The sequence below is a fragment of the Euphorbia lathyris genome, chromosome 7, assembly GCF_963576675.1.
Source record: "Euphorbia lathyris chromosome 7, ddEupLath1.1, whole genome shotgun sequence".
Taxonomy (NCBI): domain Eukaryota; kingdom Viridiplantae; phylum Streptophyta; class Magnoliopsida; order Malpighiales; family Euphorbiaceae; genus Euphorbia; species Euphorbia lathyris.
The window spans coordinates 34,070,222-34,095,686 of record NC_088916.1 but is presented as its reverse complement, the minus strand read 5'-3'; the positions used below and the strand labels follow the sequence as shown (position 1 = coordinate 34,095,686).

At 36.5% G+C, this 25,465-nt stretch overlaps 2 protein-coding genes across 7 annotated transcripts; both read left to right on the top strand.

Annotated features, from left to right (window-relative positions):
* Window positions 1–311: 311 nt before the first annotated feature.
* LOC136200637 (protein LAZ1 homolog 2-like) lies at window positions 312–3,787 on the top strand. Of its 6 annotated transcripts, none has more exons than XM_065991050.1 (8): window positions 314–610; window positions 754–885; window positions 996–1,052; window positions 1,212–1,320; window positions 1,530–1,620; window positions 2,910–2,974; window positions 3,080–3,289; window positions 3,605–3,787. In XM_065991050.1, exons 1-5 carry the CDS (start codon window positions 515–517, stop codon window positions 1,595–1,597), a joined length of 462 nt encoding a protein of 153 aa, XP_065847122.1. In that variant the 5' UTR covers window positions 314–514; the 3' UTR covers window positions 1,598–1,620; window positions 2,910–2,974; window positions 3,080–3,289; window positions 3,605–3,787. The 6 variants fall into 6 exon arrangements, 5 of the variants coding, with proteins under 5 accessions (XP_065847120.1, XP_065847123.1, XP_065847118.1 ...); XR_010673425.1 differs by having other exon boundaries at window positions 323–610; window positions 717–885; XM_065991048.1 differs by lacking the exon at window positions 1,530–1,620 and having other exon boundaries at window positions 312–610.
* A 9,408-nt stretch (window positions 3,788–13,195) lies between these two features.
* On the top strand, window positions 13,196–24,786 carry LOC136236071 (wall-associated receptor kinase 5-like). Its single transcript, XM_066026179.1, has 4 exons — window positions 13,196–13,199; window positions 22,637–23,422; window positions 23,494–23,670; window positions 23,750–24,786. The coding sequence occupies exons 1-4, from the start codon at window positions 13,196–13,198 to the stop codon at window positions 24,784–24,786; spliced, it is 2,004 nt and encodes a 667-aa protein (XP_065882251.1).
* The last annotated feature ends 679 nt before the right edge of the window (window positions 24,787–25,465 follow it).

The window sequence follows — 25,465 nt, the reverse complement described above, 5'->3', positions numbered from 1 at the left end:
CATTTTTCCTTTCACATGACACAAGATACATGACAGACATTTGTTTTCGTGTCGTCTGATTATTTTTTATGACAATATATTAAAATTATGTCATCTGAAAGCTTAATTAAAAATGCGCTCGATTCTCATGTGACGTTACGATGAAAGTCTTCTGTCATCTTAACAAAATACGATTTTGATGGAAAAGTCACTTAACCATCAAACGACACTTATTAAATTGAACTATCATTGTTGCGCGTAAACAAAAATCTAAAATTTTCTAATTTTGGCGGGCGGAGCAAAAAGTATCTAAAAATTGAACGCTCCCCAAAACTCCAAGTATACCATTTTACCCCCTTTTCTCTTTTCCCTCTTTTCTATCTTCACTGTAAGCCTAGTTTGGTCTTCTTTCTCTGTTGATATTTCCTTTAGGATACCTTCGCCTTCCATCTCTCCTCTCTATTAATTTCTTCAGGCTATGGGTTTATCCCTAACAGCGCTCAAATGGATACAGACGTGACAATGGTACCAGCTAATGAAGGCAGTTCGAGCGTGGCCGGACCTTCTTCTTCCGCCAAGAAACCTAAGCGATCTAAAATCAAAACATGGAACAACGCTCTTTGGGCCTAAGGTCTGTTCCTAGACCGCTTAAACCTTTTCAATTTAGCTATGCTGGTGGTATGGCCGCACATTTTGAAAACCCTAACCTTAATTTATTGACTTTGGGGGTTTTGGAGATACTCGAACAATCGATGTCTCCAACTTATTTTACAGCCTATCGTGGAGATACATACATCGATTTGCACCAAACTAGCTGTTTTAGTCGGAGGATGCTTTGCTTTTCTAGCAGTCCTGCTTTCCATTTTCCTTGAATTCCAACATCTTACATCATACACAAATACTTCGGTTTCTTCTTTTCCTCTACTTTACTCAATTTATTACGTTTTCTTCGATTTCTTTTTCTACCATTAATGTTGCAGATTAATTAATGGGATGGCTGAATTCACTTCTTCCAGGAACAAAACTGGATGGTTGCAGTTATTTTCATGGTTCATGTCTATGCTTCGGAGTCGGTAACTTTCTATCTCAAATAAAGGCGTTTGTTTGAGGTTTCATCCCTCTGCATTTTAGTTGTTTGTTGGTTCTGATAGTAGTTCATCATTAACATTTCCTTGCTGGAAATAAGTAAATATTATTTGATCACTTACAGAATGACTCTCCTCTTATTGCAGATCATTTCATTGTCGAATCCCAAAACCTCACTTGCCTGTGACATTTTAAGAACTTGCTATGAAGCATTCGCTCTATATGCTTTTGGTAGCTATTTGGTTGCTTGTCTAGGTGAGACACCTTTCATGGCTTGCGTAATTGATCATTCTGTTCCCTTTCATAGCATAAAATGGTGCCACTGTCTATATCTTAATGTCCCTGGCTCCCTGCAGGAATTCAAACTCAGATTCTAGAATTATCAAACATAATCTATGTGTAATAGTTCATTTAGGTCACTTTATAAATTTTAATTTACCACGTTATGTACATATACATTGTAGTCCATGTTGGTTGTGTTGCCAAGATCAACCCTGAAGCGCCTCTTGACAAAGTCTGTGTTCTCAGCTGAGGAATCTCTACAGGTTTGAACAGGTGGATACTGAGGCTTCTTGCAATACTTTTGTTCTTAATGTGATTATTTCCTGTTGACATTTTCACATGTGATTATATGTGAGGCTTTGCTTTTTAGAATTGCATCTAAGTTGTTTTCCTTTATTATTTAGTGGAATTGCTTATCTTGCTTGCTTTCTTTTCCTTTTTATATTTCCACTATGTGCTTATGAGACCATTTAAAATATTTCTTGCTCTTAATGTCAATTTATTGCTTTGTTAAAAGGAAATATGTGGTATGCTGCTCTTTATGTCCATCTTTTTTTATTTTTTAATTCTTTATGGTTTAGACCATTAATGTGTTAAATTTATGATAACTTTTGGATAACTTTTATCTATTTGTTTAAGAAATGACATTGAGTTGAAACAATGATCAATTTCAACTAATGAAATACTCATCTTTCTCATTTGGTTTTTCAATCCTCCAATTGGCCTGATTTGTCATACTTGTTTGTCTTCTTATTTTGTTTTTCAATAAAAATCATGAGCATTTTTTACATTTCGATGTAATGATTAACATGTCAAAACCATTTTTAATCATTAATTAGCATTATTCTTTTGGAACTTCATTAATTACTTATCATTTTGTTAATCTTTTTTATTAATAATTAATTGTGTCAAGATCATTTTCAACCATGATTTCTGTGCTTAGATGTTGTCTAGTTGGGCTTATAATCATTTCTCTCTCTATCTTTGATGCCCTATGTACTCAATTGTATAGTTGCAATTGGATTCATAATTTGAATCCACATTGGGATGGACATTCTCTTGGACAACTTAGGCATTGATTGAACTATTTATGAGTGATCAATGATCATCTGTAGTTAAAATGTTGGTATGAGTATGTGTAACTACTAGAAATGGATCATTATAAATAGGCCAACATTGTCATGTTCTTTTATAGGAACAGAAATGAGTTTTAACAGGTGATTTTTTTATGGAGTGGTCTAATTTTTGTCTCTAACACCTTGGAAAGTTCATATTAGCCCCTTTTCCCTTTCTATAACAATTTGGATGCAGTGAATTATCTTCATATTGTAACAGTTATTTTTGCATGAGTTAAAGAATGATTGGTAAGGTCTTCTTTCTTCTTGTTTCCTAATGTTTCCTAAGCTTCTTCTTCAAAGTGTTAGAACATATACTTGTTTGATCTTCAAGTGTCACTTTTAATTAATCGTATTTGTTATTGCAGTCCCTTTGCCTATAATATTTTAGTGAATATATATATATATTGAAAATGATGTTTGATAGTAAAAAATGGTATGCAACAGTAATGTTTCTGATTCTCACATCATTAATGGTCATCCTGGTCCTCTCCCTTCCTGCCCTTCTCAAGGTATCACCAAATAATTAACTCTGCGAATTCTTAAAAAAAAAGAAATCACTTTAATTATTTGCAATTTTAAATAATAAAAAGATTGTTTGTATTGAATTGCAACAGGATTCAACTTACCAGTTGATTCAGGGAAAACGTACATGCTTAGAATAATCAATGCTGCACTTAATGAAGAACTGTTTTTCAAAATCGCGGGCCACCTACTCACGGTGGTTGAAGTTGATGCCACCTATGTCAAACCCTTCAAAACTGACTCAATCCTAATCGCCCTAGGCCAAACCACCAACGTTCTTCTCACCGCTGAACGCACTACCGGTAAGTATCTATTTGCAGCTGCTCCTTTGCTCTTTATATCTATTTCATTTTGAATTGTTCGCTTAGTCGTCTTGTCAAACTATATATCGCAAGCATGAACTTATAAGTTTGATCAATAAGAATATCAAATTGTTCACTATATGAACTTGTTGGTTTCCTTTATTGTTTCTATACTATTTCCTGAAACAGGACAACTGCTTTACTGATTAATTCATTGAATACTTCAACAGCTAAAGTTTGCTGACCATATTTCAAGCATCTATCTTTATATTTTGAAGATCATCACTCAATTAACTTGTGTATTTTATGTTGCAGGGAGCAAAGGGATGGAAGAAAACGTGCAAAGAATGGGCATAACAAGTCATGAGATTCAAGGTTTAGGTTTTTAGGCTTGTTATATAGTTAAATGTTAGCTTTGTAATGACAAACCTTTGGTTAGGATTATGATTTTCACATATGTACAAGTTTATTGTTATATATAAAGGTTAATTTGCACATTATTTGCAATCTATTTTGGTTATTTATACAGGTTCATGAAAGAGGTAAAAAAAAAACAATGATAAAATTCCTATAAGAAAATGTCATACTAATTACGTTCCAACAACATGATTTAATACAAATTATGTCATGTGAATTACGTTACAACGACAGTAAAGAAAATAAAAACTGGCATAACATTAACATAATAGTTTCATTTTAATTTGATATTTTGACTGATTATTTAAAAATGGTGTCATGAGAACATATATTCGATGACAGTTGTTAGTCGTCAGATGATAGGTTGCTATTTGGTCGCTGTCATGTGAGGCTATTACGGATGACAGAGCGCGACCATCATCTGAAGTATCATCAGATGGCAGCGAGCCCTGTGACAGATTTATATCTTACGGGACGATGGTTTTTAATCGTCGTCTGAAGAGGGTTTTGGCGTAGTGAGCACAAACCTTTATACAATAGTCAGAGCCTCTGTAAAGTACCTTCCATTATAATATCTCTCAGGTATCTATTTCTCTGCTATTTGCTTATAACCTGAACAAATAACAGAACATCTGATGTAATACTATGAACAATAATAAGTTCCTTCTAAGAACACAATGAAGATCTAATTTTCTTTTTGGACGAACACATATATGAAAATGACTTGTGTATTTGAATATTGTTCTTAGACACTTTTTGAAGTTTTGATCTCTTTGATTGCTTGTGATTTCGCCAACTTCAAAAAGAGCAAATGGCTTGGTAATTATAGCAGAGGCTGGTGAGAGATCCATTTGAAATTTGAACTAGTCGTTTGGTGACAAACGGTTCTAGTCAATATCAGCTTTTGACTTCTATTGTATCTTTAGCCAAAAGTTTTCGTTGTAGACTCCAAAGGCTCTTTTGTCTTGAGCTGTGTTTTATGTGTTGCATTCTGCTAACTTTCCACTACTCGATGGACATAGGTACTGTTGAGGGGACATTGCTTCTATAGCATGTACTTCTTGTCAGTCTTGGAAACACACATGATTTGGCTTTTGTCAACGCCAGTTGTGTTCACTCTTTGCTTCTGGGCTTCTGAATCTGTAGGCTTCTTATCTATTTTGGGGATTTTATTTTTATGAACATGTTTCCTCTTGTTTTGAATTATTACTATTTCTTAAGATATTCAATAAACAACGTTACATTAATCAAATTTAAACTTAAATTTCTTGATTAAATTATTTTAGGGTTATTAAATTATTTTTTTCAGAATAAAAAAACTCTTGGAAATTATGTTTCAACAAAATAATGAAACAAATCTGTCTTCTAAAAAAAAGTTCATTGACATAATTGATTAAGACCTATGACATCTGAAATTATTATGCAAACTGTCATCACTATAACCAATAAGCCAATTTCCCATAACTTTTTTGACATTTTTATTTAGTGTGCTGTCATTCAAGGGTCATATAGGTGATGGTAATAATAAATAAGCCGTCATCGAAATACGGCTAAGATGACAACCTACCAATAGGCCGATGTCATGTGAGATTATTTCAAGTGATAGAAGGAAACAGTCATCTCAAGGGTCATCAAATGGTAGCGAGCCCCGTGACAGTTTTATATTCATCGGGATGACGATTTTGAACCATCATTTGAAGGGTTATCGTCATAGTGTATCTGGAGAGATTTGGATAAAGATGAACTGGAATGAAGCTTTCATTTCTAGATGAAGATAATAAAGTTTCTAGTGTATCTTCAATCGCCATTGTTGAATGGAGAAGAAAAGCTTAAAGTTTAGGAAATCTTGAGATAGAAAGGCTTAGGGAAGAAGAAGATGGATATTATTGTAAAGTTTAAGTTTTGGAATTAGAGGCCTATTAATAGACATGGATAGAAGTTGATGCATTTAGGAGCCGAAGAGCTAGAATGGAGGCAGTTATGACCTAGGTTCTAGTCTTAGAGTTATGATGGCGTAACGAAGACCTAGAAGTAACTGTTAGACATTTAGCCGTTCTAATAACCTCTAGGTTTTAATGTGCGTGCTAATCTAGAAACGCGGTATTCATTTAGAAGTACACCCAGAAATATAGGATAATCAGTTCTGAGCGTGTTTATAGCATACATACATGGCAATCAGAACTACTAAAGGGGATTAGACATACCTATTGCTTCTTTCAGAGTGCTGAATTGTTCTCTTGCTAAAAGCTTAAGATATCAACAAGTTGTGCTTCTAAGGGTACATAAATCAATTTAATTTTTCCTTTAAGGACATGAAGCATGTCAGTATATGACACCACTTCATCCTATTGTGCTAAATTGGATTCTTTGAGAGGTCAATAGCACGCTTGTTGTCACACATGACATCAATCATTTGAGAGTTGACTCCAAAATCTTCGAGATGTTGCTTTATCTAGAGGACTTATGCAATAGTTGTTGAAAAATAAATTCTACAGGATACTAACAAGTGCTAACCCTGATTAAAATGGCTAATTAGATGCTTGGGGATGATATCCCAAGTCTTTAAATAAAAAATAAAAGCTGAAAATAATCCTATAAATATGCCAAAATATTTGTATAAGATTTTTCATATTCAAATTTAAAGGATGAAACTGAATCCAATGAATCTGGTCAGAAACTCCTCTGGTTCTGAATCCCCTGAAATAGCGTACAATCTCATAAAATCCCATAAGATAATTATCCAAACTCAAATAATTATTTTACCAAAAATCATTTTTAATTACCAGGTCAAAATTGATTTATTTTTGGTAAGTTAATTTCATGATTTTGGGTATAAGTTAAGCTCAAAATCAATTTATTAAAAGTGCAAAATACTTGATAAAAGCTAAGAATATTAACTAAATGCTAAAAATGTAATTACAATTTTATTATTGACAAAACAAAGATAAACTAAACTTAAAGTAAATGAAAAGATAATAAAAGATACAAAATAATTCCTAAAACTGTAGTAAAAGATAGGGGTAAAATACTCCTATCAGTGGGTACTCTTTCTATTCTCACATCTCCCCTAACTATTATCTCCTTAATGAGATTGTATTGTATGAGGTAATGTTTGGACACATTATGAGACTGTGGGTAATAAGATTAACAATGTAAGACATCGCTGCTTGTTTAGTAATGAACTTCTTCATCTAAATCACTCCTTAGCTGCTTCTACGACTACAATGTACTATGATTCGGCCATAGAGTCTGCTACAGTAGCTTGCTCGAAACTCTTTCAGCTAACTGTACCCCCATTCAGAATAAACATATATCCTATTTGGGATTTGGAATCATCTTCATATGGAACCATCGAAGAAACTCAATGACATACAGAAGCTAAAAGGAAAAATCAATGCTCTTGGGTGCTTTATTTCTTATTCGGTGAGGTTGCGAGCAGCTGTGAAAACTTTGCCTCGATGGGATTCGCATCCCAGAGAAAGCTTTCATTTTCTAAGTTTAGAATATTCCGACCGATGTTCGTGATTGTCAGTATTCTTCTGTGTATTATGCATGGTTTGGTTTTAGTAGGATGAACGTCCATTTTCAAAGAATAATAAGAGTCTCCACCCGATGTTTCAACTATTTACCATAAATAATCAGTATAGTAGATGCCGCAATGACTGACGCACAACTTCCTGTTGGGATTCTTCTCTATTATTCCGATTGACCTCCAATTGGAGGCGACTTGATTATGCCATCTCTAAATGATCTAATTTATCATTGTTTTATTCAAGGTCCACGCTCACCACGCTAATGATAACCGTGTATCTGAACCTTGATCAATTGTTTGAATGCATTATTGAGCCTTCTATGTATAAACCTGTAAAACAAAACCAAGGTTAGAGAGGGGCCAGGGTTCGGTGAAGCTGCTCTGATGCCTAAATCAGTCAAGTGCTTAGAAAGGGTTGAAGAGTATAGACTAGTTGTGAGATAATAGTTAACGTACCATAGGATATGATTATACATGTCCATATTAGGCCGAATCCTTTGTCTACTAGGAGTCCTTTATGTGTTAGGATTCCTTCCTGTGTTAGGGGTCTAGTCTTAGGAGAAGTTCTTTGTAACGTGGAACTCTTAACTTAGCCGCATGGGGCTTACCCTATAGGGGGAACGTATCATGAAAGTTTCTTATTAATATATATGAAGGTCATATTCATTTTACGTTGTGTCTTAATCTGAGAGCCACATGTATATGTAATTTCATACGATATCAATAAGTGGAAGAGATTGGGAATTGTGGAGCCACTAGAAAGTTCTCTCTTTCTTTGAGAAAGAGAGATACAAAAATTGAATTACAAATTCAATAGCTTCTTTTTGCAAAATTCTTGCTATGATACCATGAGAGAAGGACAATTTAAAATAGTTTTCAATAGTTCATTAATAATGCCAATGGTATATTTTTAGACTATAAGGATTTAATAAATGACTATTAAGTACTAATGGATACATTGAAATTACAGTAATGCCATAAAACTGTAAAATTAGATATCCCATTTTCGTATTTGTATACAACCAAACAAAAAGAAAAAAAAAGGATTAAACACCATCATCATAATTTCGGTATGGCATATTACAGTTTTGATTTTACGGTCGAATTACTTTTTTTAGATGAGTAATAAATTGAATGAGTGAATCACTAAATTGACATATTCTCATTAAGAAATTATTATTTACATACATTGTTTTATATATTTGCTAGGTGTGGTCACCAAGCAAACTTGATAATTAAGAAAACAAAAGGACATGACAAGTGTCAACAATAGAGCCTTGTGATGGTCTTGATTAAAATGGATGGTGGTGATTTGCTAGGGCTTTGATTAAGTGAGGATGGTCCATCATAAGGAGGTGCAATGCTTCTGGAATGTGCTATCAATGGAAAATTACCATGACGCCCTTATTGTTGTTGAAAGGACCAAATTGCCCTTAAGCAATTTGGCTTTTATTAACCGGAAGAAAGAGTTTGGGAATCCAAACTCATTTACTTCCTGACACAACTCTTCTTCTTCTCTCTAGGAAACCAAAGGTCTTCTTCTTCCTCTTCCTCATGTACCGTAAAACCTCCATTGCTCCTCCATTGTTCCCGTAACTCTTCTTTTGCTGAAACTTTACCTTAGTGAGTTTGATATCCTCCCTCAAACTATGCTTGGCACAGATTCCTCAAGCTTAGTTTGCTAACCAAAAACCTAAGTTCCAGAGAGTGCTGAGCTTTTGTAAAAAGGTCCGCCACCTGTAAAGCCGACGGGATCGGCATTAGACGAATCAAACCGGCTTGAACGCGTTCGCGGATTACGTGACAGTCGATGTCTATGTGTTTCGTCCGCTCATGAAAAACCGGGTTCTGAGCTATGTGCATGGCCGAAATATTGTCGCAGAACAAGAGGGAGGCCGTCGCTGGTGGTGTTTTCATGTCTGTCAGAAGGTTTGTGAGCCAGTGAAGTTCACAGGACGTGGAAGCCATGGCTCTATATTCCGATTCCGAGGAAGATCTAGAGACAGTGTTCTGTTTCTTCGATCTCTAGGAGATAAGGGCTGGTTCGAGGAAGACGGCGTACCCGGTGATTGATTTCCGAGTCTCTTGACAGGTTGCTCAGTCTGAATCGGTGAAAGCCTGTAATTGCAAGTCGTTTCATGCGGGAAAGAACAACCCCAAACCTATGGTCCCCTTGAGGTAACGCAGAACTCTTTCTGCTCTGTTTTGGTCTTCTATGGTTGGTTGCATGAGATGTTGGGATAGTTGATTTACGATATATGTGATGTCTGGTCTTGTATGTGTGAGATAGAGCAGTTTCCCTATTAACTGTCTATATGATGTTTTTTTCTGGAAGTGGTTTGTCATTTTGGCTTGGTTTGTAGTTTGGTAAAGCCGGGGACGAGGCTGGTTTACAGTCGATGAAGCCCTGGTCTTGTAACAACTCTAATATATACTTTCTTTGTGACATGTGGAGTCCCTGACCGCCACGAGAGAACTCAAAGCCCAGAAAGTAGTGTATGACCCCAAGATCCTTGATGCTGAAAGCATCATTTAGGTGTTGCTTGGCCTGGTTGATGGATTGCATGTTGTTTCTTGGGAGAACCACATCATCAACATATACTAGTAACATGGTTACCTGTCCTACATATTCCTTTATGAACAAGGATGGATCAGCTACTGACTGAAAGAAGCCCATTTGTTTGATGGTGCTGGTCAACTTGGCGTTCCACTGCATGCCTGCTTGCCTGAGCCCGTAGAGGGCCTTATTGAGTTTGCATACTTGCTGTGGGCTCTCCGGAATTACCCCTGGTGGCATTGTCATATAGACATCTTCGCTCAGCTCCCCATGTAAGTATGCGTTATCAATATCGAGTTGATGTATATGCCACTCTTTTGCAATTGCTACTGTCCATAGAGTTCTTATGGTGGTGAATTTTGCTATAGGGGCGGAGGTTGCAGTGAAATCCACTCCCTCCTATTGAGTGTAGCCCTTTGCCACTAGTCTGGCCTTGAATCTGGCAATGCTCCCATCGGATTTGTGCTTGATCTTGTAGACCCATCGGCAGCCTATGGGCCTTTTACCATTTGGCAAGGTAACTAAGCTCCAGGTCTGATTAACTTCTAACGCAGCTAATTCCTTGTTCATTGCTTCTACCCAACCTTTCTCTAACTTTGCTTCTTGATATGTTGCAGGCTCCAGATGACAGGTGAGATTGATTGAAAAAATTCTCTTGGCCGGAGAGAGTCTATCATAAGATAGATGTTTACACAAGGCATGCGGGGAATTGGTCAAGCATGGCAGAGTAGAGCCTTGGACCAGTGCCAAGTGATAATCTCTGAGATAGGTTGGAAGTTTCCTTGTTCTTTGTGGTCTTGTGTTGGTTTGTTGATGTTCATGTGCTAATGTCTCTAGTTGTTCGACATTTTCTTCAATTTCTTGTATTTCATCAACATGCTGTGTTATTTCCGGTGTGCCTTGTTGTTCCTCATCTGTACTGTATGATTCATCCTCATCTTCATTTACGCATGCTTTATGAAGTGACTCTAGCTCTGCCTCACTGCAACATGATGTGTCATTCTTCTTATGTTCCTCTGAAAAAGGAAATAAGTTCTCAAAAAACTTCACATGCCTGGAAAAGAAAACAATATTAGTGCTTAGATTCAAAAGTTTGAATCCTTTTGTGCCATGTCTATATCCCAAGAATATGCACTTCATTGCTCTTTCTGTGAATTTGCCTTTGTGTCTGTCTAAAGCTGAGGCGTATGCAAGACACCCAAAGACCTTAAGGTCGTCTACATGTGCCTCTTTCCCATACAGTCGCTCGTAAGGCGTCTGGCCCCGAATTGGTGTGGACGGTAATCTGTTTATGAGATAAACTGCATGACTAACCGCTTCTGGCCAAAAAATATGAGGCAGTGAGCTTTGAAATATGAGTGCCCTGGTGGTATTCATGATGTCCTGATGTTTGCGTTCTACCCTGCCGTTTTGTTGTGGTGTCTCTGGGCATGATGTGTGATGTATGATTCCATTGTCTGCGTAAAAATCCTTCATGATGAACTCAGGGCCGTTGTCCGTTCGGATTGTTTTCACATTCTTGCCAAATTGTCTGTTTACATATGTGCAAAACTGTTGTAGTGCTGTGCTTGATTCCCCCTTTGTTTGCATTAATGTGACCCATGTATACCTGCTGTGATCGTCTAATATGGTTAGGAAATATCGTTTACTAGAATGTGACTCTTGTGGTGGACCCCATATATCTACATGAATTAGATCAAAACATTCATCTGCTATGCTATGACTCAGTGAGAAAGGCATTTTCTTTTGCTTGGCTTTTTGACAACTGTCACATGGCATTTCTTTAAGGGAATCAAAATCATTACATAATAGATTGAGGCCTTTCAACCTCTCATGAGAGGGATGACCAAAACGTAAATGCCACATACTGGCTTTAACAGAAAAAACAGAAATGTGATTTGGTAGTGGGTATTCCAGGTAATAAAGGCCTCCATGTTCTCTAGCCAAGCTAATCTTCTTCCAACTTGTTGTGTCCTGTATCACACACATTGATCCCGTTATCACAACACAGAGTCCATTAGCATTCAATAGCTTACTAGTCGATATAAGATTGTAATCAAAAGTAGGTATACACAGAACATTATGCAAAATAAGCTGCGGACTTAGAGTCAAAGTGCCAATATATTCTGCCTTGACCCTTTCTCCGTTTGGCAAGTTTACCCAGCATTTTTCAATTTGGTTGTATGAGCTGTACATTTGTTTATGACAAATGATATGATCTGTAGCCCCTGTGTCAATTATCCAACATGATGAGACAAAATTAGGGTTAAAACTGTTACCAGAACTGTCTCCCTTGACAAAGGTGTTAACGCTGTTGCCCGAGGCCGGGGTCTTTCCTTAATTCATGGGCAATAGGGCAACAAGCGATTGGTACTGGTCTTTGGTTAGAGTGAATGGTTCTGGATTAGTTTGCCTATTGTCTTCTTCTCCTGAGTTTTCCTCGTTGCCTTGATTCACTGCTGAGTTTGCCCTGGGTTGATTTGTTCCGAAAGGATTCTTGTTTCTGTTACCGTAGTTCGGCGGATATCCATGCTTTTTGAAACATATTTCTTCTGTGTGTCCAGTGTTGCCACAATAAGTGCATAAGGATGAGCTTTTACCATTATTTCTACGATTGTTGTTCTGGTTGTTCTTGGTGTTGTTCTGTTTACCCTGTCTGCCATTGGTGTTAGTGAACCCTGCAAACATGATGCTTTCACTTCCTTCATTTCCTTTCGCAGGTACAAGACCAAGCTGTCTCTCATGTTGGATGGCCAGTGCGTAGGTCTTGTTCAAAGAGGGGATTGGTTCGATCAATAGGATCTGCGAACAGACAGTAGAGTAAGACTCATTCAACCCTTGAAGGAAGGTAATAACCTGGTCAGCATCTTGTTGACCCCGCAGGATCCTGAAGGCATTATAGCTACATGCATGCCGGCAAACACATTTTGGCATTGGTCTCAGGTTTGTTAGCTCATCTTGCAAAACTTTCAAGTTGGTATAATACTCAGTAACACTCCCGTTTCCTTGCTTCATACTGTGTATTTCCCTTCGCAGCTCGAGTATCCACAGTGAGTCTGTCTGCGCAAATTGCTCTTTCAGGTCTGCCCAGATCTGATCTGCCTTATCGAGCCACATTACACTTCTTGCAATGGTAGGTGAAACTGCATGATTTAGCCAGGATATGACCATGTTATTGCACCTTTCCCATTGACTAAACATGTTGTCTTCGGTTGCAGGTGCGATGATGGTGCCGTCAACAAACGCAAATTTGTTCTTTGACATTAGAGCTACCTTGACAGCTCTAGACCATTGGTGATAGTTTGGCTCGGTGAGAACCTGCGAGACCAGGGCCAACGCCGGAGTCTCATTCTGAGGAAGGTGGTAAGGACTGCTGGACGTGATCATCGGTCCAGCTATAATGGGTAAGTAAACGGATAGCCTTTTATCTTAAGTTTCGCTCTGATACCATAATAAATTGAATGAGTGAATCACTAAATTGACATATTCTCATTAAGAAATTAATACTTACATACATTGTTTTATATATTTGCTAGGTGTGGTCACCAAGCAAACTTGATAATTAAGAAAACAAAAGGACATGACAAGTGTCAACAATAGAGCCTTGTGATGGTCTTGATTAAAATGGATGGTGGTGATTTGCTAGGGCTTTGATTAAGTGAGGATGGTCCATCATAAGGAAGTGCAATGCTTCTGGAATGTGCTATCAATGAGAAATTACCATGACGCCCTTATTATTGTTGAAAGGACCAAATTGCCCTTAAGCAATTTGGCTTTTATTAACCGGAAGAAAGAGTTTGGGAATCCAAACTCATTTACTTCCTGACACAACTCTTCTTCTTCTCTCTGGGAAACCCAAAGGTCTTCTTCTTCCTCTTCCTCATGTACTGTAAAACCTCCATTGCTCCTCCATTGTTCCTGTAACTCTTCTTTTGCTGAAACTTTACCTTAGTGAGTTTGATATCCTCCCTCAAACTATGCTTGGCATAGATTCCTCAAGCTTAGTTTGCTAACCAAAAACCTAAGTTGCGGAGAGTGCTGAGCTTTTGTAAAAAGGTCCGCCACCTGCAAAGCCGACGGGATCGGCATTAGACGAATCAAACCGGCTTGAACGCGTTCGCGGATTACGTGACAATCGATGTCTATGTGTTTCGTCCGCTCGTGAAAAACCGGGTTCTGAGCTATGTGCATGGCCGAAATATTGTCGCAGAACAAGAGGGAGGCCGTCGCCGGTGGTGTTTTCATGTCTGTCAGAAGGTTTGTGAGCCAGTGAAGTTCACAGGACGTGGAAGCCATGGCTCTATATTCCGATTCCGAGGAAGATCTAGAGACAGTGTTCTGTTTCTTCGATCTCCAAGAGATAAGGGCTGGTCCGAGGAAGACGGCGTACCCGGTGATTGATTTCCGAGTCTCTTGACAGGTTGCCCAGTCTGAATCGGTGAAAGCCTGTAATTGCAAGTCGTTGCATGCGGGGAAGAACAACCCCAAACCTATGGTCCCCTTGAGGTAACACATAACTCTTTCTGCTCTGTTTTGGTAAGAAACCCATATTTTTTTTATGGAAAAGAGTAAAAATGAGTTCAAAAGTGGTATGAAGATAAAAATTCCATTGAAAGTAATTAATAATAATAATATAATTGTAGGAGTGTTTGGTTATTCAATTTTCTATTTGCATTTTCACTTTAAAAGTGAGAGGTTTAGGTGTTTAGTTAGATACTACCAGTTTGCATTTCATAGTTGAAAAATAGTTTTTTATGAAAACCAAGAATCCATACTTTTTAGAAAAATAATTTTTTGTAATAGCAAACAGCAACGCGTAACAACAAACAACATGTTCAAATAAATAAACACTTTATGTAAAGGCTAAATATAATTAAACCTTCGAACTTTTATAGTCTTAAGGATTTGAACCCCTAATTATATATTTTTCTAGGTTAAATCATTGAATTTTAATATTCATACACATTGAGCCCTTACTAATAGTTCCGATAGCTAAACCATTAGTAAATGACTTAATTTGTGTAAAAATTAAAGATCAAAGGGTTAATCTTTAAAATATAAAAAAAATTCAAGACCTGCTCATGTGTTTTGACATTTGTTTACTTAATTATTTTATTGTTACCAATTAATGTTGAGTTGAAGTTCTAACATATGTAAAAAGCTTTAATTAGAAGATGAGTCAGCATGACGAAATGTTTTTTAAAGATAATAAAATAATAAAAACTTTGATTTTTTTCTAAATGTTAGAATATATATATCTCAAAATGACTAAAGAACAGTCCCGCTCAATTGGACCCTGATGACCAAATGAAATTTGGACCTTCACCCTTAGATCTAGCCTGATATTAATCCTACGGTGATTAAATTACTTGATTAAAATATTAGTTAAATTACAATTATTAATTCTAATTAACTCCAACAACTGTAGAGAGAGAAATTCGCATATGGATTCTTCCATTTTGCACGAACCAAACTCTAACCGTCTTCTTCTTGGACTTTGCCTGAGACAAATTTAGGCATTTATTTGTTCAATTAGATGAACAGAAATAAAGCAGGTCTTTTCTTTGAATGATTTAATCGACTTCTTTTCTTATTTTATTCCTGATTTAAAGGCGAACACTGACTTTGTCTTGAGGAGAAATCATGTTCCCGGAGTTGTTCAAGCTTGATGGCTTTGTAAGCTAGTCAATTTCCCTCAAATTGCTGTGAATACTTATTTGCCTCCATTTTTACGATGAATATCTATTTCAAATAATATATTACTGCAAAAGCCAGATATGGCTTTTTTTTGAATCAAGAGTTCATTCAGACCTATCCTTGCTTGGTATCTCCCTTTCCTAGTTATGAATAGGAAACTGTCTGTCTCGTCGCTCAGTCTTCTTCTTGGATTTCGGGTCAGAAAAATTTAGGCACTTATTCGTTCAATTAGATGAATAGAAAATTGATTAAAAGAATTGAGAACTGAAAAAACCCATTATCTCTTGTTGGATGATGTAAAACAGTGGGCATGGCATCCAAAAAGTCTTAGAAAATCATCCAGAATAAACTCCACCTTCTTCATCGATTTCTCCAAGAAGAAGAATACCGTTCGTTATCGTTGTTGCTGCTCGTTTTTAGGAGTTAATTAGGATTAATAGTAGATGAAAAGGCAAAAGAAAGAAATCTGTTAACTAATATTTTAATCAAGTAATTTAATCATCATAGGATTAATATAAGGCTAGATCTAAGGGTGAAGGTCCAAATTTCATTTGGTCATTAGGGTCCAATTGAACGCGACTGGACTAAAGAAACTGAAATAAAAAAAAAGAAAGATTCTGTTTTTAACTTCAAATAATATTATTTGAATTAATAATTGCATTTAGAATTGAACTTTTAAACTAATACATAAAAAACATTAATAAAAATATATATTTATAATAAATTATATAGACATCATAAAAAAAATTAAAAGCATGAAAGTTGAAGTGGAGTGTTGGAATTGAGTTGAGGACCGACATGAGAAGTGGAAGTTCAAGCAAAAACAAAAGCTTTTTAGTCTTCTACTTAAGTTATATTCCAACTTCAATTCTAAGAAAGATCATCACAAATTCAGACCAACACAAAACAAAATATCTTCTTCTTCTGTCTCTTACTACTAACTCCTCCACTAAAGATGGATCTTTCTCTAATGAGTTTTTATGGTCATGTCTCAAGGATAATCCGCATCAAGGAACCTTCTCAATTCCTACTTGCTCCCATTTCCAAACAATAACACTTGAAGATATTCTTATTTCTTTGGATTGTTTTATTTTTCTTTAAAGCATCTTGTGTTGTGTGCATAATATATATGATTTTATTAATACATTTCTAACTGATCAAATTCCTGTACTCTACTCTACTCAAATGTTGTTTGTTTACAATTACAATTACAATGGAAGCTATATATATTATTGTCATCATCAATTACAATGCAAATACAGCAACCACGGGTAGTCATGTACTTCCCTATGCTCTAGTTTCTTGATTGTCTTCATCTTCTAATTTCAACATTATCATTATCGACCTCATCTTCTTCATTACCTTGTGAGAGACCCCAAACCTTATAATAATGATGTTATTCTTATTCATTGTAAACCATCTTTTCTTGTGTGATAGACGAGCTTCTACCCATTTTAAGAAACATTCCACAACCACTGCTACTTCCTTTGCCGTGCTATTTCGGGGAATGCTCCTACTATGTATATCCCCACTTGGCAATTCTGGCACGACTCTACCACGCCCTTTGCATTTTTTGCTGCACTCGGCCAATGGTGACCTCACATTCTTACCATTTGGACTATCGTTCATGCTCTTGTAGGAAGAAAGCGATATATTACATTTACATGAAAATTTAAACGTCATTAACCTTTCATACGAACATCGTTTAACTCTTTCATCCCTATAATAAGATTAAGCTCAAAGCATTACCGAGCCTTTTTGCTAATTAGAGGATAAATAATAATGATGGATAAGAGATAAGAGGGCAGATTGAAATGACGGTCCGCCCTTGGGAGGGCATGCGTCAAATTTGCATATATTTGGCAATTTTGGCATGACTCTACCATGCCCTTTGCATTTTGTTCTGCACTCGACCAATGGTAACCTCACATTCTCACCATTTGGACTATCGTTCATGTTCTTTCATGAACACCATATGCCTTCGCGTAGCTCAACTAGTAGTCTCATGCCATCATCTTTTGAAAAGTATTTCAACCAAGGGTGACTAAAAGATATTCGATATAATTGTTCTCTAATGATAGAGTATCTTGTCGATTTTCTCGGAACACTTTCAACCTTTGTATGATTTTCTAAGAGGGTTCCATATGTAAGGTAGTTGTAGATGAATTTCCTCCGATCTGTCCCCTAAGGTTCAACCATCGTGATATTCCTTCTTGCTTGACTGAGGACTTCCTAGACTTTGAAAGGATAGGTTACCAACCTCCATCCTTCTACACTCATTGCAACATTTGATAGTCAATGTGCTTACATGGTTTGTTCTCTGCTACATGTGAAATCTTGCATGCATTTCCTTTGTGCTCTAGGTTTGACAACCCTCTCCTTACTTCGCTTAAGTATTGAAGCATGGATGTATCTTCTATGGCGTAGCTATGCGTATAGACTTTTTCCGACCCTATTAACGAGTCTATGTTACACTCTTGCTAACAGTTTGTGTAGGTGAGCTTCACACGTCACGTCATGCAACATACGAGCTAAGACTAGGACCCCATTTTATGCGTTCTTTGGCTTGTTTTACTTCTTTTTTTTTATCAAAATCTTTTACATATTAATCTTTCTGAGATTTAAAAATACATGTTTGCAATGTAGATCTTTGATCGGGTACCCTGGTTGCCGATCGGCGACCTTTGATGGTTTTCGGGTAGTTTTCAGGCAGTTTCTTCGACAATTTGCTTGTTTTCTCCACTATTAAAGTGGAAATAACTGGCAGGATTGAGGGGTGAGCAGTTTTTACCAAAAGGAAGAGATTTTTAGTGAAATTGAGAGAAAGTGAAATTGGAGTGAAACTCGTTGAAAGTGAATGAAACTAAGTGAAATTGAGTGAAAAAGAGAGTATTTTATACGGTTTTATACCAAATCAGCCACATTTGAAGGTTCCTACGCCCAAAGCAAACAATATTTCAAATATTATAGTAGAGAAAACATGTTTATCACAACTGTTTCTCGCTATTTGTCGATTATGAAGTCACTACACTTCCAAAATTGATCTTTTGGGTTCAAAACCTCTAATTTATCGTTGAATTTCGGTTCAAATATGTGAAATTCCACTTTCTGATCCTATCAATTTATTACTGCACGGGTTTGGATTGCTGCTAAAGTCGCAATCTTGTGTTCGTCGGCCTACCACGCGCCATAAACTAGAAAAATGCTTTCAAGGTAATGTTGTTATCTTCTGAAGGGTTTTAAAAGCCTATCCCTACTGTCTGCTACTTGTTTATTTATTTTTCTGCAACTTTCATCTTTGTTTCAGGTTTCTGACACGTAAATAGAGGATTTGCCTGTAGGGCAGCCATCGATCAGTGACCTAGTTGCCGACCGGTGACCTGGTTGCCGACCAGCAACCTCTGTTACTAATCGGACACCATATGTCAGATCGATAACAGGACAGACATGCAGATCCATGTTTTCTGTTTGGGTAGATTAGGTTTATTTCGGTAAATTTATTATTCCACTGTTTCTAATTAAATGAGGCTAAAATCAATCCCGGGATGATACATGTATTTTTGTTATTAAATATTTTAAAACTGATTAGATGAATGGATTAGGCTTCAGATATAATTGCATGCTGTTTGTTAGATTTTAGGCTTAGATGAGTCCTATTTGATCGAGTGCGACATCATAGTTAAATTCAAAAGACGGGTTCCAATGTCCCGTAGCTAACGTTTATTGTCTTGCAGGTTTAATAGATTTATTTTATAGGGCTAGATCTTATGTATTAGGGCTATTTATGCCATTTGTGAAATTGATATAATAAGTTTATCTTTCCGGTATTTATTTATCGCTTTCGAAGGTTAAACGATATCTAAATGAAATTGGATTAGAAATATTATGGTATTTTAATAAAGACAAGTCTACGCGTTTATTAGTCGGACCCTTAAATCGTTTAAGTCACAAACTTAACTCTGAAGAGGTGACATGTTGTGAGCCCGTGTGCCATCTAAACTTTTGACATGTTCCCGAACATTAAAACTCGGGTGGTGACTCTGAATTAATTAACCTAATCTTAAAACATGATAAGATGGGTTAGAGAAATAATCAAAAGAATGCATACATAGGAAGGGACACGCCTAGCGTCGTCCTTAAAAATGGAAAGTGATAGTGTTATGTAAAAACGGAATCTCGTTGGTCGAAATCCTCCGAGAGTAGGATATAATCGGGTTCCATGATTGCTCACAGTCGCTCTTATTGATTAATTCACTATCAATCTGGAATCGCTAAAATGTGTACATTGCTTAAATTAGCCTCTCTAATGAGCTATAATCTTCAGATCATAGCCTCATACTCAATCATGTTGTTAGTAGTAGGGAAAGCTAGCTTTACTGCATAAGCGATCCAGATCTTGTTCATACCTTTAATTAAAACATATACTCCCGCTTCTTCCTAAGAGGAATCTCCATTTGTTTACATCTCCCATGTTTCTACTTTCATTCGCTCCTCCATATCATTTTCCATGAAGTCATTGATAAAGTTTGACAACACATGTCACTTCAGTAAAATAATTGACCAAAGACCATTATACATATGATTGTATTTTGAAATAGTGAATCTGAGATACATATTGGACCCAAAGGCCATTATACATATGTCATCCAAGTACATCAAGGTCCATAATTAATTATTTAATAATTAGGATAATAAATGAACCGACGGACTTACTTTATGTTGTGAATGTGTAGTAAATATTATTCTCATAATAATATTATATTTTACTTGTGTCCTTTAAATATCTTTATATACATATATATGTTATATTTTTATTGAGTAGGTAGTTCACCTCGTACCAATATTTTTTTTTATTGGATAGGTGGAGTTCTTATGTTTAAGATTGCACCAATACTGATAATTCTTCATCACCCGTGCATTTTGGAGTGTTTTGATTGTTTTTTGTTTTATAAATCCTTTGTATAGATTGACTTAAACATGTATCATAAATTTTCAACTTTTGATTATGTGTGAACGTGAGGAATGGTATCTACATATATGGTGTAGGTTGTTATCCACTTAATTTGGTTGTGTTGAAAATGTTAATGTGAAATTGAAGTTATGCATATATAATTATTTCATGTTAATAGAGATACTATAATTATATGATAAATGACCATAAAAAACATCGATTGAAATTAATAAAGAATATAACAAAAAAAAAAATTAAAAATATACCTTGCAAAGAGATTGACGGAGACTTGTGTGTACACGTGGGACTCTGATTGTATGACAATGTGATGTGATCCTAATAAAGGGGTTACACCATCATTCATTTGGTTTTGGTTAATCTGGTTGATACGGAATCGCTGTATTTTGAATGGTATTTTTTCCAGGGTCGACAATTGACTGCGGTCTATTTAACAGGTGGTTAAGGAAACAGATTTCTTTACGAAGGGTACTATGTTTAATTCTTTTGCAGATTGGAATGTTTTTAATAAATTCATCATCATTGATATTCTGAGGGAAAATCTTGTTTCGGTTCGCTAGAACTCCGATGTTGGATTAAGGTGAATACTAATGAGTCTTCTTTGGGCGGTCCATGCTTGTGACTGGTTTCTTCTTTGGATTGATTGCGGCTCTAATTAATATATGGTGGACAGTAGTTTTCACCAGGTCAGTGATTAACCAAGTGAGGTGTAATGGTGGAGATTAAAACAATCTTATGGCTCCACACTCTTCCCATTCGCCTTTTGAATTTAGTGCTCGCCCTTGTTTGACTAAGAATCAAAACCGTTCCTTTCATTAAGTTATTTCGTTAAATAAAAATACTCATTTCGAGATTCAACTCCGCTTTCTGGAAGATTTTTGATAGTTGTTCCGTATCCTGAACTAGAGGCTTTCGTCTTCGATTAGGACTAGTCTTAAAAACTTTAACTTTTTCTTCAAAGACTCGGATTTTTTTTTTGTGAGCCGGAGACATTCTACTAAAACGAAAAAAGAAGTCTGAAACTACCGAATGGGGAACAAACTTAGGGCCATTTTAGAACATGCAAATCAATGCGATCAGTCGACGATAGCTCTTAAGTGCGAATCCACTGCGAGAACTCTGAATATTTTTTTCCTGGGGTATCGGTTTTTTTTATATGCATTTCTTGTTCTCGGGGGACAAATCCATTAGCGAAGCGATCACAACAATTACCTTGTTTAGATGTTTTATACTTAGCTTTGGCGCATTACACCTTATAGATCTAACTGTGATTGGCCAAATTCACTTAGCGAGTGACTAACAGGTGGATAGGGTGAATATATGGTTTGAGTAGCTCCACAGTTGGATGATGTGTCTGCATTAGCCATGTCTTTCGTGTGGGTAATGCATTTCTGATGCACTTGCTCGGTTTGGAGGTTCTGCTTGGCATGCTTTTTGATGACCTCGGTTTTGATGCAATATTCGGTCATTCATCGTTAGATCTAGGCATATTAGAATCCTAAGATGGGGATTCGAAGAATTATGTGGCTTAGATTTAATAAGCCTACATCAAACGGTGAATGACTAAATTCACTTAGTCATTAAGGTCCACGTGAATATTCCTGGTGATGGCCTTTTTCCCTATTCTTATTTACAGTGATTATCTTCCTTTTGTTTAGGCTCTTGTGCGTTATTTATTTTCTTTTTCTGGTTTGTATATTTTTTTTGATGTATCCCAGACTTTGGATCTAAGTTTGTTTTCCAATTGGTACCAACCTAATTAGAATTAGCCAAGTCTCTGCTTTGGATCTTTATTTATTTTATTTTATTTGCTTGGAATTTTATTACAAGTACGGCTGCACAAAAACTCAATATTTGAAAGTAACCATAGTCATAGGTTTATAAATTGAAGTCTCTAGTGAAACTTGAATTAACATTATCATCCAAAACTGATGTTATGAATTGTTAACTAAAGTTTCCGTTGAACTAGTAGCCGGCGGGCAGGTTTTGTCAATTAGTGCACAATGAGTTGTTAATTTAGAGTTTTTAATTCCGATCGATCTCTCTTAAGTTCGATGAATACGATGAATTAAAGATATTATCATAAGAGCAAATGTTGTGCAGCAGAAATAAGAACAAGCAAGGGCGGAATGATGCATATGAAATTATTATTATATATGTTGTTATTAGTTGCAGGTATAGAAGCATATGAATCTTGTGAAAGACAATGTGGAGAAATAAGCATTCCATTTCCCTTTGGGACAACCCAAGGATGCAGCCTTAACGAGGATTTCCTGATAACATGTCGTGATTCACAGCCATTTCTGGGATTAACAGATACTCGAATCCTAAATATATCTGTGGATGGGACTCTCCGCGTAGGTACATGGCCAGCCTATGATTGTTATGCGGAAGCTAAACCCACCAGGGTTTCACTGTGGGAGCAGCACTTCATATTCCCAATTTCTTATACACAGAACAAGTTTACTGCCATTGGGTGTGACACCAATGCAGTCATCTCAGGCATGGAAACTAAATCATATGCAACTGGTTGCATTTCCTATTGTGAGAATATTGTAGATATGATCAATGCCTCCTGCACAGGAATGGGCTGTTGCCAGACTTCACTTCCCACTGAAGCAATGGAGTTTTCTATTGAGATTTCAAGCTTTTTCAACCATCAAATTGTCCAGGATTTTAATCCCTGTAGCTATGCATTTTTGGTTGATGTAAACTCCTACAATTTCTCTACTTTGGATCTTGCTCGTTTGCCTGATGATGATTATCCAATCGTGTTTCCGCTTGTTCTTGATTGGGCTATTCGAAATCAAACCTGCGATGATGCAATTAAAAACAAGGATGATGATTTTGCTTGCAAGGCCTATAATAGCACCTGCTATGATTCTCATAATGGCCCTGGCTACCTTTGCATGTGTCATCCTGGTTTTTATGGCAACCCTTATATTCAAAATGGATGTCAAGGTACGTATATGGATTATGTTCATCATCGTATACTATACTTGTATTAATTTATTCTTTTTATTGTTTATCAGATGTAGACGAGTGTAAAATGGCCAGTCTTAATCAGTGTACAAATGGTTGTGCAAATATAATTGGGAATTATAATTGTTATTGTCCAAAGGGCTACCAAGGAGACGGAAGAAAAGATGGAGTTGGTTGTGTTATTCGTGATCGTTCCAGTTTTCACGCCCAAAATATTTTAATTATTGGTAATTAGTTTCAAATTTTTAAGGTAAAGGAAACATTTTTAATATGAAAAACCTTTAAATTTTGATTGGTATTGTGCAGGCGGCAGCATCAGTTTTGGGTTGTTATTCTTGTCGATTGGCATAATTATAATGGGAGTCCATAGAAGAAGCATCCTGAAGCTGAGAAAAGAATACTTCAAGCAAAATGGAGGTTTCTTGTTACAAAAATTACTACTCTCGAAAAGCAAACATTCAGAAGATGCAGCAGCTAAGATTATTTCTGAAGAAGAACTAAACAAGGCAACCGATAACTACAATAAAAATATGATAATCGGGCAAGGTGGATTTGGTGTTGTTTACAAAGGAACTCTATCAGATAACACAATTGTGGCCATCAAGAGATCAAAGGCTATCGACAAAACCCAGATTGAGCAATTTGTTAATGAAGTTATTGTTCTTACTCAAGTGTATCATCCAAATGTAGTCAAGCTTATGGGTTGCTGTTTAGAAACATCCGTTCCATTACTGGTGTACGAATTCATCACTAATGCTACTCTTTTTCACCATCTTCACTCTCCAAATCGTGTGAATTCATTACCATGGGCAACACGTTTGAGAATAGCAGAAGAAACTGCTTCAGCACTTGCATATATGCACTCTATGCAGATTATACACAGAGATGTCAAATCTTCTAACATTTTGTTAGATGATGAATTCACTAGTAAAGTTTCTGATTTTGGAGTTTCAAGATTGGTACCTTTTGATCAAGAAGAGATATCTACGCTGGTTCAGGGTACACTTGGGTATATGGACCCTGAATATTTTCAGTCAGGATTATTAACAGAAAAGAGTGATGTTTATAGCTTCGGAGTAGTTCTTGTTGAGTTGCTGACAGGGAAGAAGGCCATTTGTTCTGAATGCCAGGAGAAGAGTCTAGCTTTGTATTTCCTTTCTTCGTTTAAAACAAACAACTTGTTCGATATTCTGGAAGATAAAGTCAAACAAGAGGGAACTAAAACTCAAATTAAAAGACTGGCTGCTATAGCAAGGACTAGCTTAAGCTTGGAAGGAGAAAGGAGACCTACTATGAAACAAATCATGGAAGACCTTCATCTTTTGAGACACTCAACCAACTAATAACTAGCTTCATGTTTTCCTTTATCTTTTCTAATTGCATTTTCAATGATTATTATACAATTACCGTCTAATTAACTAAGTCTTATGTCTATTAATTTTAGTACCACCATCTCGTTGGAGTCTTCTAGGGTTTGCTGGTTCCGTGTTCATCACGGTGGTGCTTTTTGTGCGTGTTGTGCTTTAAACTAATCGTTACTTCTAGTTGTGGATTGGTCGTTGGGTTGTATGGAGCGAGCTGTGGAAGAAGTGTGGCTAGTTGCGGAGGAGTTATCTCTTCTGGAGTTTCCCGCAAGCGAGCAGATGGAGGTGGATGCTCATTCTAAATTCCGACTGGTGGGCATATTTTTAACGGAACGACCTATTAACTATGTTGCTATGAAGAATCAGTTAGCTGATATTTGGATGGCAAAGATGGGAATAACAATCCAGGAGGTCGATGATAATCTCTTCTCTTTTGAGTTTTTTCATCGGGCTAATCTGGATAGGGTGTTAGAAGGGGGCCCCTGGGCTTTTGATAATTCAATGTTGGTTTTGGCGGAATGGAAACTCGGGGTACCACTGACACCAGTCGAGGCTAACACTGTCCCGATGTGGATACAGATTCACGAACTACCATTGGGGTGCATGATAGAAGTTATCGGTCAGCAGATTGGGGATTTCATTGGAAGTTTCCTCGAAT